At 40.0% G+C, this 19,657-nt stretch overlaps 2 protein-coding genes across 4 annotated transcripts; both read left to right on the top strand.

Annotated features, from left to right (window-relative positions):
* Positions 1-420: 420 nt before the first annotated feature.
* Positions 421-7,986, top strand: LOC130993655 (E3 ubiquitin-protein ligase RKP). Of its 2 annotated transcripts, none has more exons than XM_057918640.1 (11): positions 421-739; positions 1,133-2,759; positions 3,131-3,961; positions 4,285-4,445; positions 4,880-5,018; positions 5,202-5,285; positions 5,867-6,148; positions 6,251-6,382; positions 6,470-6,669; positions 7,062-7,257; positions 7,345-7,986. In XM_057918640.1, the coding sequence occupies exons 2-11, from the start codon at positions 1,257-1,259 to the stop codon at positions 7,651-7,653; spliced, it is 3,837 nt and encodes a 1,278-aa protein (XP_057774623.1). In that variant the 5' UTR covers positions 421-739; positions 1,133-1,256; the 3' UTR covers positions 7,654-7,986. The 2 variants fall into 2 exon arrangements, with proteins under 2 accessions (XP_057774623.1, XP_057774630.1); XM_057918647.1 differs by having other exon boundaries at positions 425-739; positions 1,028-2,759.
* A 9,435-nt stretch (positions 7,987-17,421) lies between these two features.
* Positions 17,422-19,564, top strand: LOC130994322 (uncharacterized). Of its 2 annotated transcripts, none has more exons than XM_057919369.1 (5): positions 17,422-17,939; positions 18,270-18,320; positions 18,582-18,715; positions 18,809-18,900; positions 18,994-19,564. In XM_057919369.1, exons 1-5 carry the CDS (start codon positions 17,685-17,687, stop codon positions 19,170-19,172), a joined length of 711 nt encoding a protein of 236 aa, XP_057775352.1. In that variant the 5' UTR covers positions 17,422-17,684; the 3' UTR covers positions 19,173-19,564. The 2 variants fall into 2 exon arrangements, with proteins under 2 accessions (XP_057775352.1, XP_057775357.1); XM_057919374.1 differs by having other exon boundaries at positions 17,494-17,939; positions 19,005-19,564.
* The last annotated feature ends 93 nt before the right edge of the window (positions 19,565-19,657 follow it).

The following is a 19,657-nucleotide window of genomic DNA, read 5'->3' as shown; positions in this document are numbered from 1 at the left end:
TTGAGTAAGTAAAAATAAGAATATTCCTTTTTATTAAGAAAAAAATAAAGTTATTCTAGTGAGTGTAGAGATGATTAAAAGAACTTTTATATCTATTGAACTTTGCAATATTTATATATTAATATAAAAAAACCCCTAAGAAAGATATACTAAACACAAAATGAAAAGTATTAACAAAAAGAGATGCTAAAAGAAGAGAGAACAAAAAACAGCTCCTTATGAATAAATCTAGAAGGTAAATGTATTTTTCTCCAAGCAAAGTACGAGTAAACCTACAAGTAGTAAAATAACCTTCTTAAATAAATTCTCACGCGACTTTCTTTTATGGAAAGAATTGAAAGGAACAGCAGGTAAATGGAACTGGAGGGGAATGCGACTCCGACCCCGTGAAAACCGTTGATTTTTGTACTCATTTTGTTTTATGATTGCTCTTTTTCCCAAGTTCTTGCGAACAGGAAAATTAAAGAGAAAAAGAAAACCCCAAAATAATTATGAAAAAAAATCAAAATTAAAATTCAACCCTTCATCTCTCTTTCTCTCTCAATCTAGCTTTGTTTCTCTCTCTGTCATTTTCCTTCATTTATAGTAATGGCGTCTGTCCAGAACCCTAGTATTCAGCAGCCGCCGTTTCTGTTCCCGGGAAGAAGATTCGTGCTAGCATAAACAAACCTTCTTAATTCTTCTTAATTTTCTCCGAGCTTCTGTTCTTTTATATGTAAAATTCGCTGACACAACACCTGTAAGTGCTTCAAAGCTCAATTTTAATTAATACTATAATATTATTGTATATGATTGGTATGAATATTTTAGCACAATTTTTTTTTGCTGGGTTTTGGATTTTGGGGATTTGGTGTTTATTTTGCCGATAGCGGGAGCAATTGGGTATAGGTCAGTAATTGATTTGATTAAGAGTTTTGTGTTGTGTGAGTTATTGGATTTTATACTAAAACGGTTAGGCAGCTTGGTAGTGGATTGGATGGTTTGTTCGGATGAATCACCTGAATTTCTTTCTATTTATCTTCTATAGGACTCTTAATAGTCGATGATTAAAGAGCTCTAGCTATTATTTGTTGAAGGGCAGTGTGCTGTAATCTCGAGAGAGTGACAGATTGATGTGGATTTTGTTTTCCAGGTTTAGGAAAGGCAACTGATTGCTGTAGTCAAGTTTGTTGTGGAAATATTCGGTGGTTCCGATATCCAGTATAAAGTGGGAGATTGGGCCTGGCTCGAGATTTTATAGCCTGCTATAGTTGGCAATGGCCGATGACGGCCTAGGTCTTGGTGGGCTTTCTTCAGGACTAGCTGTTGTATTGAACGGTGGGGATAAGAGAGAGGGTTCTGGGAAATCCCATTTAGTTTCATACTGTGAGGGTTTTGGTGACCAATCTGTGGAGCGGACACTGGAACATATTTTTGGTCTCCCTTACAGGGCGGTTAGTCAGTTGAGTTGCCCAATTGACATTGGTGCTGTTCGTTCCATAATAAAGAATGAATTTTATGAGAACCATCCAGAATTAAGAACTGTTGTACCTAGAAACAGTGATGGGGTATCTACAAGTTATGGAGATTCACAACTCCAGACTGTTGAGCTTGATGAATGTAGTATTTGTGGTGACGTTCGAATAGTAAAAAAGCCTTTGTTTGTTGAGAGTCATGCTTTATTTAGTAGCGCAAGGGCCAATGCATGTGTTTGGAGAGGAAAATGGATGTACGAAGTTACTCTTGAAACTTCTGGTGTACAGCAGATTGGTTGGGCTACTGTTGTTTGTCCCTTCACTGAGCATAAGGGTGTTGGGGATGCGGATGATTCTTATGCATATGATGGGAAAAGGGTTAGGAAATGGAATAAGGAAGCTGAGCTTTATGGTCAATCTTGGGTTGTTGGTGATGTGATTGGATGCTGTATAGATCTGGATTCTGATGAGATATTGTTTTACAGAAATGGAATCTCACTTGGGGTAGCATTTTGTGGCATTCGAAAGATGGTGCCTGGATTGGGTTACCATCCTGCCATTTCTCTATCTCAAGGTGAACGTTGTGAGTTAAATTTTGGTGGAGTTCCTTTCAAGTATCCAGTCAAAGGATTTCTTCCAATTCAAGCTCCTCCATCTTTAGAACCTCTTGCAAGTAATCTTTTGGACTGCTTTTCACGGTTGTTGCAACTAGAATGTGTGGAGAAGGCAGAAGCCAAAACTGTTGAGAAGTTGAGCAGACTGAAGCGGTTTGCTCCATTTGAAGACTTGTGGCGGCCTGTCTCTCAGGGAATCTGCGAAGAGTTACTCTCTGTTTTAAATTCTGAAAGTGGCAGTGCAGAGTATATTGGCCGTGGTCCCTTTTTCTCGTTTTTGATGGACGTCTTCAGGGTACATCCACCACATGACTATTTAACTTTGGATAGAGTACTTGATTCGATTCTTGAGTTAAATGTGTCAAAACTACTGTTTGAGCATGTGTTTGAGGCACTTTCATCAGGATGTAAAACAGCATCCTTGGTTCTTACAGAATGCCCTTATTCTGGGTCATACAGTTATCTTGCTCTGGCATGTCACTTACTGAGGAGAGAAGATCTAATGACTGTCTGGTGGATGTCTTCAGATTTTGAGTTCTCATTTGAGGGGTTACTTTCAAGGAAAGGCCCAAATAAACAGGATCTTCAATGTCTCATACCTTCTGTCTGGTGGCCTGGCTCATGTGAGGATTTATCTAATGAGAATAGCATGGCGCTGACAACTACAGCTTTATCTGAAGCTGTAAATATGGTATGTTTTTTTTTTTTTGTTCATATTGGCAAGTTCTATTTGTGATTTTATTGAATACCGTACTTGCTGAGTGGAGCCTTTTGCATCCGTGACTAAATTTTTTATATCTGTGAAAAAGTTCTGAAGGGGAGATGAGTCTTAATATCTACACTCCATCAGATCATGAATTATGTGATGAAATTTTTATCACTCAATTACTTTCCTGATTCTCTTTCTAGCTTTTAATTTTAAAGAAGTTTGTCTTGTAAGCTGAACTTACAATGATGGTTGTGAAGTGTCACTTTCTTCTTGATTCAACTTACTTAAGACAAATCTATCATGATTTTTCTGATACCTATTTTATTATTTTGGCGTGGCTAATGATACTTCAGATTGAGGAGAAGCAAAGGGATCTCTGTCGTTTGGTTATGCAATTCATACCACCTGTAGCTCCCCTGCAGTTGCCTGGCTCAGTTTTTAGGACATTCTTACAGAATATTTTACTGAAGAACAGGGGTGCAGACCGTAACATGCCACCTGCTGGAGTTTCAAACAACTCAGTCCTTGTCTCCTTATTTACCACCATCCTCCATTTTCTGTCAGAAGGCTTTGCTGTAAGGGACATCTATGGCTGGATTAAGGGATCTGGAACTGATTCTGGAGCTCATGTGGGTTTCCTTCACAGGGGTGGCCAGCAAAGTTTTCCTGCTGGCCTGTTTTTGAAGAACGATCCTCATCGGGTCGATATACCAAGGCTTGGAGGATCATATGGTCATTTGTCAAAGTTCAATCCTGTAAATGGTGATGAGGAAGAGGAAACTATTCGGTGGGAAGAAGGGTGCATGGATGATGGTGAAACCAGAGTAACACATTTGAGCAGACAGAAGCCTTGTTGTTGTTCTACTTATGATGCTGAATTATCAAACTTTGCTAAATATCCTGTGAGGTATTCCGCCAAAGGTTGTCGAGGAAGTGGCTGTTCTATTCCAGACAGATCTGCACATGTTACAGCTGAATGTAGTGCAAGCAATCTTAGTGATGAGATAGCTGATAAACCCAGCACCAGTGATCACTCTGATCCTGAGCTTGCTTTTCGACCTATGCAACAATTGAGGATATTACCTAGCACAAGCTCAATGTCTTCAGCTACTTTGAAAGAGGAGGAGCTTTTAGATGCTATGCTTTTGCTGTATCACTTGGGTCTTGCACCACACTTTAAGCAGGTCAGCAACAATATATTTTTGCTGCCAAACCCTCCTTCACCCCCACCCCAGGGGATTGAAACTTGAAAAATTGATGTTTGGTAACAGATTAGAATGTCTTCGATCAACTTCCCAAGTAAAGTAATGAAACCTAGATTGTTTAGAATACCTGCATGTAAATGTGATTATATTTAAATGCCTACTATTGTTCCTTTTCCCCTAGTCATGGAAGAAAGAAAAGCATGCAGGAGTCTGATAGGTGTTTAGATTACATAAGTATATTATGTGTATTTCACCTGCCAAAAAGACTAATAGGAGTTTTGGCTCAATTCATTGCATATTAGGTATCTTCTTTTATGTCTCGTCAATCGCAATCTGTTTCCCTCTTGGAGGAGTCAGATAGACAACTTAGAGAGAGCATTTATGGGGATCAAGTGAAGCGCTTGAAGGAAGCTCGTAGTGGTTATCGGGAAGAGGTTATGGATTGTGTCAGACATTGTGCCTGGTACTATTCCATTCATGAGTGTCAATAAATACAATATCTCATTACTAATTAGTTCTTTTGCTTTGTTTTACGACTCTTTTGTCATGTAATGAACTTATGTTTATGCTCCTAGAAGTCGTGGATAGCTAAGGATTCTCTGACCTTTTCAGAATAGTGCTTGAAGGCTCAACCTTCCATTGTATTTACATTATCTGTGCTGCTTTTCTGGATGCATGCAGTATGCTATGTAGTCTTGATGCTCTATTATTATCTGTGAATTATCTTAACATATGTTAAACTTGTCCACATGTAACTGTTTCCACATTCCCATTAATAAGTCGTTGAAATGCTTGTGGATATATATCTCTTTGTAGTTTTTCCCTTTTTCTTTTTATGTCCTGCTGTGCACAATTTTCAAGCTGTACTCAATATGCAAATCTGATCTTATTTAACAGGTATCGCCTTTCTCTCTTTTCTCGTTGGAAACAGAGGGGAATGTACGCAACGTGCATGTGGATTGTGCAATTACTTCTAATTCTTAGCAAAGTGGACTCCATGTTCATCTATATTCCTGAATTTTATCTTGAAACTCTGGTATTTTTCACCTCTCTCTACACGTGTAATGGAACATCTATTTCATGGGAGGAGAAAGTTATCATATATGTCTTTGGAGCTTTGACAAACTTACCAAAAATAAGTAGCAAAAGAACTATCTTTTTTTCCTGGCAAGAACTTATTGACTGTGTTTTGTTAATGTTATTTTGTTGTCTGTGGCAGGTTGATTGCTTTCATGTGCTGCGGAAGAGCGATCCTCCATTTGTTCCAGCTACAATTTTTATCAAGCAAGGGCTTGCATCTTTTGTATGTCAACTCCTCTTTCTTTTTCGATTTGACTATTTACATTGCTCCGGTATTCAGTTTGACCTCATAAAAGGCTGCATTACCTTCTATACTTAGTGGTTGCTGGCTTGCTGCATGGTTAAACAGAACTTCAAATTTTTTGTCAATCATTGCAGAAACTGTTATCATAATGTTTACTTGAACTTATTTCCATTAATGCTTTTCTCTAAGATTACTTATAGTCTTCTCATAATTTATCATTCACAGAAAGCTTACCTGCAATTCATTCATTTATTTCTTTCATTCCTTTTTCTTATTCTGAGGAGTTGTATCTATTGTCCTCTGGTTCTACAGGCAGTGTACTGTATACTCTTTTCATTAAGTGTAGTGGTGCCCTAGAAGTGGGATAACAAGACTAACTCAAAATTATGCAATTGTGAAGAAAAAGGATTGGAGCAGATTTCATATGTTTTTGTGATCCTAATATTGATTTTCTTATGTACCCAAAATAAGTTGCCCACTTTCGCTTCTAGGATATGGGGTGTATTATGGTTCGTTTATCATGGCTATTAACTGGAAATGATGAAGTTGTTTTTTATTAGGTCACTTTTGTTGTTACCCACTTCAATGATCCAAGAATATCTAGTGCGGAGCTAAGGGATCTTCTTCTCCAGTCTATATCTGTCTTGGTGCAGGAGAAGGAGTTTTTGGCTGCTTTTGAATGCAACGAAGCTGCTAGACAGAGGATGCCAAAAGCTTTGTTGTCTGCATTTGATAATAGATCCTGGATTCCAGTGACCAATATACTTCTTAGATTGTGCAAGGGTTCTGGTTTTGGGTTTTCAAAACGTGGCGAGTCATCATCCTCATCTATCCTATTTCAGGTGACGACTAAATTTTTCTTTCTTGCTACCAATTCAATACTGCCTGTTGCTTCAACATTTGTATTTAATGTGTGTGTGTGTGTTCTTTTTATAAACAAATAGCAATTACTGCGGGAAGCTTGCATCAGTGAAGACGTATTATTCTCGGCTTTTCTCAATCGTTTGTTTAATACTCTAAGCTGGGCCATGACTGAATTCTCTGTCTCAATACGGGAAATGCAAGAAAACTACAAGGTATGTTATGTTTTTGTAAGGAAACATCATACTCATTCTTCCTTCTTTTCTTGTGTTCATTGAAAGTGATTTTTGCATCATATTCAGCTGATGGAGTTCCAGCAAAGGAAATGCAGCGTAATATTTGACCTTTCCTGCAACCTTGCAAGGGTGTTAGAATTTTGTACTCGAGAAATACCGCAAGCATTTGTGTCTGGAATGGATACGAATTTAAGAAGGCTGGCTGAATTGATCGTCTTCATATTGACCCACTTAATTGGAGCAATTGATCCAGAAGTTCTTGACCAGTAAGTACGGGTTGATTTAATGTCTTGCCTCTCTCTTCATCCTTGCCCCGAGTGTCTGATTCATTGCTATCAAATGTGTTTGCTTCCACCTTCATTTGAAGAATGACACTTAAATATCTGCTTTCCTTCTCGCACTATATGGCCAGTAGGGCTTTGCGTTAGATAAAGTCTTCGTTCTTTTGTTGATGTAATGTATGTTCATAAATGGCATTACCTCAATGCTCTTTCGACAAGTACGAGACATTCTGAAAAAATGCGCATACTTTGGGATAGAAAGTGATATTTTCCCATTTCAATATATAAGAATAAGAATTAGGTAGGTTTCAGAAGTTGATATTGCTCATGTACCTTGACTACCTTCTGATCTCATCTTGTCGTGTTATCGGCTGCAGATCGCTCAGACGACCCGGGCAGTCCTCTGAGAAGCTCAACAGCGGCATGATTTTAGCACCACTTGCCGGCATCATACTAAATTTGCTGGATGTAAGTAGAGAGACGGACAACAACGATATTGTCACAATCTTTGCTAGCATGGACTGCGCGGATACCATCCTCTACGGGTTTCAGTACCTCCTCGAGTACAACTGGGTCGTTATCTTTACTCTCTGCTTGTTCATCTCTCCGACTGTACTCGTCGTTCATTTCTGACAGTGCTTACTTCTATGAATCTACCAGGTTGGCTCGATCAAGGGGGACGATTACATCGACCAACTGACAAAGCTAGAGAAGTTCTCGAGCCTCTTGATCTGTCAGACGGAGCTGCAAGCCCTCGAGAGGAGGGTGCGAGGAGCAGAGCCAGAAACTGACGACAGCACATGCTGCTGCATATGCTACACGAATCAAGCAGATGCTCAATTTTCGCCTTGCTCCCATGTTTCGTGCTATAGCTGCATATCCAGGCACCTTCTCAACTGCCAAAGATGCTTCTTCTGCAATGCAACCGTCGTGGAAGTCACCAAGCAAGGCGACGATGGTGCTGCCTGAAGATCTTCCTGCCGGAGCTCTCGTTCCAGCCAGCCGCCCGGTTGATACCATCTGCTGGTTATTTAGATTATTAGCCGATATAGGATACCGGAGGAGTAAATTGAATTGAATTGGGAAGGAACAGGAAAGGGAAGAAAATTTTATTATATTTGTTAGTTTTTGTATTTTGTTAGGATCCACTATATATTATATGGTCTAGTGTATATAATATGGGTATGCAAATGTGCAATAAAGCTTTATGGGATTTGAAATTTTTGTAGCCGGAGATGAGGGTCGAGGCCCCATTATTTTGTAAACTTTTGAGGTGGAAATCAAGGAAATCTTTCCAAGTTTCGTCTCTCTCTCTTTCTTTTATATATATATATATATATATTACGAAATTTTATTTGCGAATGTAATCTTATTTAACGGTCTATTTAGTTGTATGATTTCATCCAATATAAGGTTTAATCCCTGTATTCTGGATCCACAACTTGAAGATTGAAGTATCATAGAAATTTATTTAAGATAATTTGAATGGTTGAAAATTCGATAACCATCACTGAGTTAGGTATTCCAATTCAAACACATATTTATAGTTTTGTTGGAGGTGATGAGTCAGATATTTGTATTCAAGCACATTTTTAATAATAATATTATAATTTTAGTAATGTTTTTTTTCAATGTCTCGATGAAATATGATGTTCAAGAGAAGGCACATTACTTTCTTATCAATAAGAGCATCTCCAATGCTCAGGGCGAAGGGCCGAATCGACGCGATAAAACGGACGCACGGCGATGCATCCCCAGGTTGATATCTCGCCTCGGGTCGGAGAGGGTGATGTGTGGGGCGCGTTCCTCACACGCGTCATTTTTTTTTTTGAAAAGGAAAATTCGATAGTTGTTTGAAATTTAGACCGTTTTCGCCGTTTTCATTTTTTTTTTTAAATTTCTTGTGACCGTTTGGAATAAAACGGGTAGTAGCCATTTTTTTTCCCCTTTCTACCTCTATAAATACCCCTATTTATCTCCACCAATTTTCATATTCTCTCATTTTTCCCATTCTTCTCAAGTTATATATTTTTCCTTCAATTTTTTGGCAATGGATCGTGAGTTCGACGATTACCTAGAACAATGCGGCGGAGTTCGGGTGTGCCTACTACTCAATCAATGATGGGGTTTGCTCCATTTTCGCAAGCTTCAAACGTCTTTGGTTCGGGAACAAATCCAACTCCGACAAGGATACCCACCGTTCAAGAAGAAGAGCCGAAGGCGAAGCCTAAAGCCAAGGGGGTGCACACCAACTACACGAGCGAGGAGACAGAGCTCATATGCATATTGTGGGCGGAGGCTACCCACAATTCGATTTTAGGAACTTTCCAAAGGTTGCTCCAATATTGGGGCTCAATCGGTGAGAAATACAACACCCTCAAACCGCCGGGATCTCCTAGGCGTAAGTCGGATCATATCAAATCTCACTTCCAACGAGTCGCAAAGGAGGTGAGACTTTGGGCAGACTACTACAAAGCATGCAAGGATAATTGGGGTAGCGGGATGAGCGACAATCAAATCAGCGAAGCCGCCCAGATGAGGCTCACCACAAGAAGAGATTCAGTCATATCAAAGCTTGGATAGTTCTCCGCGATTGTCAAAAGTTCACGGCGCATGCCACTGATGTCCACTCTGCCAAGAAGTCGAAGGGATCCGACGTCGAGGCAACTACTACTTCATCGGATTCGAGCGTCACCACGAGGCCCCAAGGCACGAAAGCGGCAAAGCGCGATAAAGGCAAGGGCAAGAAGGGGGAAAGCATCTTCCACTTCCACACAGTCGTCTTACTCCGAGGCGCTTGAGAAAGTCGCCATCGAAATGAAGTAACATACGACCCAAATCGGTGGCATCGCCGAAGCCAAGAAGGCGCTCGCCACGGTGAAAAGGGAGGAGCTCAATTTAAAGATCCTCAACATGGGTACTTCGAAGATGAACGAAGCTCAATTGACATGGCACAACCATTTGATCCAAAAGGTGCTCAAGCGTCGGGGAATTATGTAGTTCAGGATTTTTAAATTATATATTTTAAAGTAATTTAAATTATGTAATTTTTAATTTTAATGTAATGTTTAATTTATTTTCAATGAAAATTAAACATTTTAGCAAAAAAATATTGAAATTAAAATTTTGATGGAAATGAGCATTTTATCACCAAGATAAGAATTGTATTGGAGAGGGAGGTGCTTAAGGTGGGGACCACCATTTTAGACCCAACTTAAGCACCTCCCATTGGAGATGCTCTAAATATTCCTATTTTAAAAGAGTATTACATGTTAATTTTTTATTTATTTATATTTAGAAAAGAGAACGATGTAATTTAAATTTTAAACCTTATTTTTTTAATAACTTTAAATTTCACTACTAATACTGAAGGTTTTCATCGTTCAAACGTCGAGTTAAAATGTTAAACTTTTTTATTACATGAAAAAAAAGTGCTAGCCTCTTGTAAAAAATTATATACCATTTCGTTACATAAGAAAATATCATATTTTCTATTTTTATTTGTCTCATAAGAAATTTCCACCTTTATTTTAGGATCCCACTTTTTATTTTTAACCATAATAATTGATTTTTATATAATTCTAACAATCAATTGTTACAACCGGGTACACGATCAAGATATTACAAAATATTTATTTTGAGAAAATACTACTCAAAATAATTGAAAAATTACAAAGTAAATAATTTGAGAAATTACAACTCAAATAATTTGATACAACTGAAATACACTGTATAAATAAATTATACTTATAAACAAAGTCGAGTCGAGATGAATCTCTTCCCGCAAGAAGATTATCGCCCCGGTAGTGCTCTTCGGTTAGGCGTATCTTCCCCAAAGGTAAAACGACTTCGTCTCGTTGGATGTAGCACCACAATCCGGCGAGCTCCGGCGAACTAAATAGGATCAAGAACTGAGCACAAGTGTTTGCAGAGAGTGTTGTATGTAAATGGCAGAATGCAGGATTTTGTAGTTGTTTTCTGGGTGGTTTCTGCATGCTCTCCACAAGCCTATTTATAGGCATGTGGTGAGTATGAATTCAATTCATTGAATTCAACTCCAGTGGCTGGAAGCTGTAAACGTTGAAGAGGTGGCCGGTGGGCGCAGCCATTGAAGAAAACTTAGCTGCAAAATTGAATACGCATGCAGAAGTCGTAGCATGCGTTCTTCTGCTGCTGCTTCTATTTTCTGCTGCTGCATGCTGATGTGGGCTGGGCAGTTGGGCCAAGAAAATAATTCTGTTGGGCCAAAAAATAAAAGCCCAATGGAGTTGGTCCAAAAAATAGTTTGGGCCCCAAACACCACCCCAAAGCACCAATTGCCAAGATCCAAGTCCTTGGCCGCGGCCCGTACCCGACCCGCCCGTCCGGCGGCGGCGACGACGTCGTCGTCCGTCCGATCGATCGTCGGCGGCGGCGCGCGTGTGTGTGTGCGCGCGAGGCTAGTACTTAGATCAAGCCCACTAGCAAGCCCACAAGTCAATTTATCAACTCCATGTGCTTTGCTATTCTTATACATGAAAAACATCTCTATGTTTTCCAATGTGGGATAACATAACATAAATGTTATTTTCCCTCTTCAAACATCCAAACTTTGACATACAATATCTCACTCATCGGAAATCGGTTTTGAGACTTCAAGTATATCACGTTGATCTACTCGAGATGTAGATTAACATCCAATCATTATTTTAATTAAATAATAAATATTTAATTAAATAATAATTTCCAGATATGGCTTTAAAACCATATTTCCAACAATCCCCCACATGAGTGAGAAAACAGTATGCGAAGTATGCAAACACTTAGCTCAGTCCTCTTAAGATACAACATTGCATTTGGAGAGGTAGCTTGTGGCTTTGAACCTGCCATAGTCAATATTATCGAGTATACCGGCGGCCTAGTGGATTGTGTTCCTTGAACTAGTCCTCCTCGGTGTATACTTAGTCAACAATATTGACACAATATTGCTTCAATCCTTATTCGTTCTCACGTTTGTGTCCATTACAGGCCTTGGAACACCTCTTTGGATTCATAAGTGTTTCAATCGAAGCGGCCCCACTTCACACTTACATAGGTAACTCTTAACTCAAGTATCCTGCTATACTTGTCCTCTTCGAGGAGTTCTAGAGTCATTAAAAGTCAAAGACTTAACCTCACCACGTGCAGGTTTCCGAACACTCACTGTTCTACAAGGAATAGGCAATTCGAGTGTTCAACACACGGATTTTCATAGCTTAGTTGTCCCATTGAACCAAGTTCTTGGGATCCTCCAGTCATCATGGTTGGGTTGCCACTATGATTATCCTTAATTTGTGGACTTCAAACCCATTCCCCCTAACAGTTTATACATCTGATCTCGATGGATACTTTTTGTCAAAGGATCCGCTATGTTATCAATTGATCTTATATAATCAATTGTGATAACTCCACTAGTGATCAGATGTCTCACGGTATTATGACGTCGACGAATATGTCTCGACTTACCGTTATACAAATGGTTTTGTGCTCGTCCGATAGCAGCTTGACTATCACAATGAATTATTACGGACGACACAGGTTTCGACCAACATGGAATATCTTCGAGGAAATTTCTAAGCCACTCGGCCTCTTCACCAGCTTTATCCAAAGCTATGAATTCTGATTCCATGGTCGATCTAGCAATACATGTTTGCTTCTTGGATTTCCAAGACACAGCACCACCCCCCACAGTGAATACATAACCGCTCGTTGAAAACGAGTCTTTGGCATCAGATATCCAATTTGCATCACAGTACCCTTCAAGTACAGAGGGCTCCCTAGTATAATGAATCGCATAGTTTTGAGTATATTTCAAATATCTCAAAACCCTTTCAAGAGCTTTCCAATGTTCATTACTAGGGTTAGCTGTAAAGCTGCTCAACTTGTTGACCGAGCATGCTATATCGGGACGAGTGCAATTTGTTAGATACAACAAGCTCCCAATAATCTTCGCATATTCTATCGCGTCAACAGGTTCTCCCTTGTGTACACTCAAATGCACACTAGGTTCCCATGGTGTCTTAGCTATTGGCTTGTCAAAAGCGTTGAATTTCTTTAACACTTTCTCAACGTAGTGAGATTGTGTTATAGTAATACCATCAGGTCTTCTTAGAATTTTAATTCCAAGGATAACATCAGCTAAGCCCATATCTTTCATGCTAAAATTTTTACTTAGCATGCCTTTGGTTTCTTGAATCACTCGGGAATTACTTCCCATGATGAGCATGTCATCTACATAAAGACAAACAATAACATATCCGTTATTAGAATTCTTAATGTAGACACATTTATCGCACTCATTGATTCTGAATCCATTTGACAACATTACACTGTCAAATTTTTAAATGCCATTGAAGCGGTGCTTGCTTCAACCCATATAAAGACCTTTGAAGTTTGCATACTTTGTGCTCTTGCCCAGGTACTACAAACCCTTCAGGTTGCTTCATATATATTTCATCTTCCAACTCGCCATACAAGAACGCAGTTTTCACATCCATTTGGTGAATCTCGAGATTGTGCAAGGCAGCAATAGCGAGAAGCATCCGAATAGATGTTAGTCTGGTCACAGGTGAATAGGTATCGAAGAAATCGTACCCTTCTTTCTGCCTGAAACCTTGAACGACAAGCCGGGCTTTGTACTTATCTATAGTACCATCAGATTTGTACTTCTTCTTTAGGATCCATTTGCATCCTAAAGCTTTACTTCCAGGTGGTAGATCCACTAACACCCAAGTATGATTCTGCATAATGGAATCAATCTCAATATCGATGGCTTCTTTCCAGAGAGCTGCATCTGAGCCAGACATAGCTTCTTTAATCGTCACCGGTTCGCCATCTAGCATCAAGACAACATAATCCGGTCCATAGACATTAGCTTTTCTAACTCTTTCCCCACGTCTCGGTTCTACATCCATAGGTTTAGACCTTGGTCTTTTCCTATTAGGTGGTACATGATTAGAACCCGTGGCATCATCTACTTGAGTAGAATTACTTGCTACTTCCATAGGTTTAGAACCTGTAGCATCACCATCAACTCCATCATTAGAGTTCGATGTACATTTAACCTTGTTAGGATAGATATTTTCAAAGAATATAGCATTCCTTGATTCTATCGTTGTACCAACATGTATATCAGGTATCTCCGATCTGTGCACTATAAAACGATAGGCACTGCTATTAAGTGCATGACCAATGAAGATACAATCCACCGTTTTAGGTCCTATTGTAACTTGCTTTGGTAAAGGCACTTCTACCTTGGCTAAACACCCCCACACTTTGAGGTATTTATACGAAGGTTTCCTTCCTTTCCATAGCTCATAGGGAGTTACATCTTTCCCTTTGAGTGGAATCTTGTTCAAGATATAGTTGGCCGTTAAGACAGCTTCCCCCCACATGTTCTGGGGTAATCCTGAACTAATCAACAAGGCATTCATCATCTCCTTAAGAGTTCGATTCTTGCGTTCAGCAACGCCGTTAGATTGTGGTGAATAAGGAGCCGTCGTTTGATGGATTATACCACTTTCGTTGCATAATTCAGCAAACGGAGCTACATATTCTCCACCTCTATCACTTCGAACCATCTTAATTCGACATCCAAGTTGATTCTCGGCTTCATTTTTGAAGTTTCTAAAAGCTTCAATAGCCTCATCTTTACTTTTCAATAAGTAAAGGTAACAATACTTTGTGCAATCGTCTATAAAGGTGATAAAGTACTTCTTGCCACCTCTAGTTTGCACGAACTTTAAATCACAAACATCGGTGTGAATAAGTTCCAATGGTTGAGTGCTCCTTTCTACCGATTTAAACGGTAACTTAGCCATTTTGGCTTCAACACAAACTTCACATTTTACTTGTGAGTTGTATTCATCAACTTTTAGTAAATTCATTTTTACTAATCTCTTTATAGCATTTAGATTAACATGTCCAAGTCTACAATGCCATAAATCTGAACACTCAATCAAGTAAGCAGAAGAGGTTGATGCATCTTTATTGATTTTAGCCTTGGCAGGCTTACAAGCTCTTACACCAAGTTTGAAAAGTCCTTCGGAGGCATAGCCTTTCCCTAGGAACTTTCCCCACTTGCGTATTACAACATAGTCAGATTTGAAAAACAATTCAAAATCCTTATTCGTAAGCCTAAAGCCCGAAATTAAATTCTTTCGGACAGTTGGAACGTGTAATACGTCTTTTAATGTGATCTCCACGCCCGACGTGAGTTGAAGAATCACATCTCCCATGCCAAGAACTTGGGATGTCCGTTCGCTAGCCTCCATTATCGTTTTGTTTTCCACTTCTTTGTAGTTGTGGAACAACTCACGATTTATGCATATATGGACGGTAGCGCCGGTGTCCACGAACCAAGCGTTCGGGTTGTCCACATGATTCACCTCGGAGATCATGGCAGCAAAGTCATCGTGGTTCCAATCGTCGAAGTCCTTCTCGACGTTGTTCACGTTGCCATTTGCTTTCTTCCGCTTTGGCTTGCGGCAATCCTTAGCCATGTGACCTTTTTTGTCACAATTATAACATACACCATCAAACTTTGATGGTTGATGTCCGCCTTGCTTCCATTTACCCTTATTATTAGGGTTAGGGCGACCACGTTTGTTGGAGGGTCCACCTTTCTCGGTGAGATTGGCCTTTGCCTCCATCGGAGTTTTTCCCTTTTGATCACGACTTCTCACGTGATCCTCCATTTGAAGCTTGGATATTAATATCGGCACGGACATCTCCGAGCGCTCATGCTTCAAAAGGTTTTGAAATTTCCTCCAACTAGGAGGTAATTTCTCTATGATGATTGCAACGAGCAATGCATCCGCCAAGGGCATCCCTTCGGCTTGAACCTCATGTGAAAGATTTTGGAATTCTTCCACTTGGTCCATCAATGGTCGGGAGTCAACCATTTTATATTCCAACCATTTGGCGACAATATACTTGGTAGTATTTGCCTTGTCCACTTGATATTTCAGATCAAGGGCCTCCCACAATTGTTTCGCGGTTTCATGAACCTTGAAAACACGGTAGAGCCGTTCGTCCAGAGACATGAGAACGGTGTTACGGCACAAGTAGTCGCCGCGACACCAGTTCAAATATCCGGTACGAATTTCTTGGCTTGTCTCCCCTTCCCCTTCACTCGGGGTTGGAGGTTTATCCTCCATTAAGAATCCGGCAAACCCCACGGTTGTGAGGTAGAATAGCATCTTCTCTTGCCAATATTTGAAGTTCTTGCCTGAGAACGTTGATGGTTTCTCGGCAAGACCAATAGTTCTAGATGTTGACGATGAAGCCCCCGTTGATACAAACGAGGAAAAAATTGACGACGTGGTTGAACCGATGGTTGCAGAGGTGGTGGAGCCATCCATATTGACGTCGGTGTGAGCCATTTCTCGAACGTGTATCAACGGCAGAGAAATAATCTTCTTGCGATTGTTACAACCGGGTACACGATCAAGATATTACAAAATATTTATTTTGAGAAAATACTACTCAAAATAATTGAAAAATTACAAAGTAAATAATTTGAGAAATTACAACTCAAATAATTTGATACAACTGAAATACACTGTATAAATAAATTATACTTATAAACAAAGTCGAGTCGAGATGAATCTCTTCCCGCAAGAAGATTATCGCCCCGGTAGTGCTCTTCGGTTAGGCGTATCTTCCCCAAAGGTAAAACGACTTCGTCTCGTTGGATGTAGCACCACAATCTGGCGAGCTCCGGCGAACTAAATAGGATCAAGAACTGAGCACAAGTGTTTGCAGAGAGTGTTGTATGTAAATGGCAGAATGCAGGATTTTGTAGTTGTTTTCTGGGTGGTTTCTGCATGCTCTCCACAAGCCTATTTATAGGCATGTGGTGAGTATGAATTCAATTCATTGAATTCAACTCCAGTGGCTGGAAGCTGTAAACGTTGAAGAGGTGGCCGGTGGGCGCAGCCATTGAAGAAAACTTAGCTGCAAAATTGAATACGCATGCAGAAGTCGTAGCATGCGTTCTTCTGCTGCTGCTTCTTTTTTCTGCTGCTGCATGCTGATGTGGGCTGGGCAGTTGGGCTTGGGAATTAAATTCTGTTGGGCCAAGAAAATAATTCTGTTGGGCCAAAAAATAAAAGCCCAATGGAGTTGGTCCAAAAAATAGTTTGGGCCCCAAACACCACCCCAAAGCACCAATTGCCAAGATCCAAGTCCTTGGCCGCGGCCCGTACCCGACCCGACCCGCCCGTCCGGCGGCGGCGGCGGCGACGTCGTCGTCCGTCCGATCGATCGTCGGCGGCGGCGCGCGAGGCTAGTACTTAGATCAAGCCCACTAGCAAGCCCACAAGTCAATTTATCAACTCCATGTGCTTTGCTATTCTTATACATGAAAAACATCTCTATGTTTTCCAATGTGGGATAACATAACATAAATGTTATTTTCCCTCTTCAAACATCCAAACTTTGACATACAATATCTCACTCATCGGAAATCGGTTTTGAGACTTCAAGTATATCACGTTGATCTACTCGAGATGTAGATTAACATCCAATCATTATTTTAATTAAATAATAAATATTTAATTAAATAATAATTTCCAGATATGGCTTTAAAACCATATTTCCAACATCAATTTAATCATAATCACTCAATTTTATTTAACACATTATTTATTAATTTTTTTAAAACTTGTATTATTTTATATGTGATATTATCTTACGGGACGGGGACGAGGGAGTACTAATCTTGGTCTGTCTACATTATGGATTTTCCTTCAGAAATTAAAATAAGTGTAAGCTTTGAAATTTTAAATCATAAAGTCGTATATGTATGAACGTATGTATTAATTCCGAAGGTTAATTATTGTGTCTGGAAGTCTGTATTTTGGTGCCATCTGTTGGAAACGGAGTGTGTTCGGAGACTGCGAGAACGAAAACTCCCACCCAAAACCAAAGTTAATACAGGGATATTTACAAACAATATACGGTACCTGTGTTGCTCGGAGATGTTGAATGCGTTGAGGTTGCAGGCCTCCAATCCGGCGGCGCTCCGTTCTAGCTCCGCCGCAGCTTCCTCTCCCCGCCGGCTGAGTCTCCGGCTGCCCGCCCCCCGCCGTTTTGCTTCTTTCACTCTTCTTTCCGTCGAGAATGCGACATCGGACCCCTCCGTTGCTCCACAACTCACCTCCACCGTCGGATCTCCCTCTCAGTGGGCCCTCTCTCACCGCCACATTCAATTCCTCAGTCTCACCGCCTGCGCCGTACTCTCTATCTCTCTCTCTATGCTCAGCTGTGTTTAATTTGGATGATTCTACCTGAATTTGGAATATATTGGCTAGAGCTACTCTGTTTATGATTGATTGATTCATTGCATTTTTATTGGAGATTGCTTACTGCATTATTCAGCTAACCAGATTAAACTGAGTAACTTTCCATGATGAATATATCCAGATTTTGAAAATTTAGGGTTCTTCATTCCTTATATGTTTCATCCTTTGTTTTTGTATATAGATATTTTCTTCAATTTCTTCATTTATGATACAAATGGTTGAAGATGGGGACATTAGCCCTAATTTGGTGTTCCTTCACAGGCAGCAGTTTCTGCTACATGGCTTTTCTGCGCTGCGATTCCAGCCCTACTGGTTAGTGATTTTTTTTCAAATTCTGTAAAAACTCTAATGAAAGTTTTAAGTTAATGAAGAAGGATCTTTTTGCCTCAAAAAAGAAGAAGAGGGATCTTTCAATTCTCAAATGGATATATTGGATTTAAGTATTGATCAATGGTTGAAAAACGCAATGATTTTCTTCATCTGCTAGGATTGGATCGTATGCTATTGCTATATTATCCTCTATTTTACCTGCATATGCTTTCTGATGATTAATGGTCATAAGGTTCATTGAAGGCCTTCAAGAGAGCTGCAGAGTCGCTGGAGAAGCTAATGGACGCCACAAGGGAGGAGCTGCCCGACACTATGGCTGCTGTTCGATTATCTGGGATGGAGATCAGCGACTTGACAATGGAGCTCAGTGACCTCGGGTTGGTGCCTCAACTTCGAGCTTCTTGAACTACAGAAAATCTTTTCTTTATGTTGTTATCATGCTTAGGGACTTTGTGTCCTTTCGTTTGCAGACAAGAAATAACACAGGGAGTTAGAAGCTCTACTCGCGCTGTTCGTTTGGCAGAGGAAAGATTGAGACGGTTGACAAGCATAAAACCAATAGGTTAGTATGTACATAATTTGCGTGTTTATATTCATTTTCTCATCTCAACTTCATTTTAAAGTGATGAATTCTTCTTAATCTTTACTTGAATAGTATCTGTGCAGGAGGTCGCCCCAATGAGAGCCCAGATAGGCGAGCCGGTTCTGGCTAGAACTGCACGGGGCATGAGGGAGAGCATTGTTAAAGGCCGTGGAGTCGTGCAGATGCTCTTCGCTCTAACCCGGTATTCTAAAATGCTCCTTAACTACTTCACTTCCCGTTCGAAGGCATAAATCCAGGTTCTGGTTTCATATGCTAGGGTGAATTTGAGGCCAATCAACCTTTGTACATACTCTTGGTGTTGAAAAATATGATTTTTTTTTTTGGTTGCAAGTCTTTTAGGAAGTGCTAGGTAGAGTTTTTGGAGCTCTTACAGAGCTTAAGAATGGAGGCTAGGCACAGTAGAGAACTCGTATTTGGCCTCCGTAGCATGCATCTCTCTTAACCTCTGATCTTTACGCAGCGGCTGGCAATTGTATGAGTTGATTTTATTGCTAATCAAGAGCTGAAAAAAGACAGATCTTAAATTCTGCAGGAGATTGTTAAGCCTTTGAGTTGTTAGGACTCTGATGAGTTATGTGTGTTTTTCTACTTTGAATTCTTCATATCTCAAAAATTTGTGAAATCATGGAGGGTTGAGTTTGCTTCCCTTCTCTGTCCTATGACGCACTCTATTTGTTGTTGAGGCCAACGGCCTAGGTACCATTGGCACGAGCGA

This window comes from Salvia miltiorrhiza, chromosome 1 (genome assembly GCF_028751815.1).
Source record: "Salvia miltiorrhiza cultivar Shanhuang (shh) chromosome 1, IMPLAD_Smil_shh, whole genome shotgun sequence".
In the NCBI taxonomy this organism is placed as follows: domain Eukaryota; kingdom Viridiplantae; phylum Streptophyta; class Magnoliopsida; order Lamiales; family Lamiaceae; genus Salvia; species Salvia miltiorrhiza.
The sequence above is the reverse complement of the archived record's forward strand: the minus strand, read 5'-3'. Positions and strand labels throughout refer to the sequence as shown.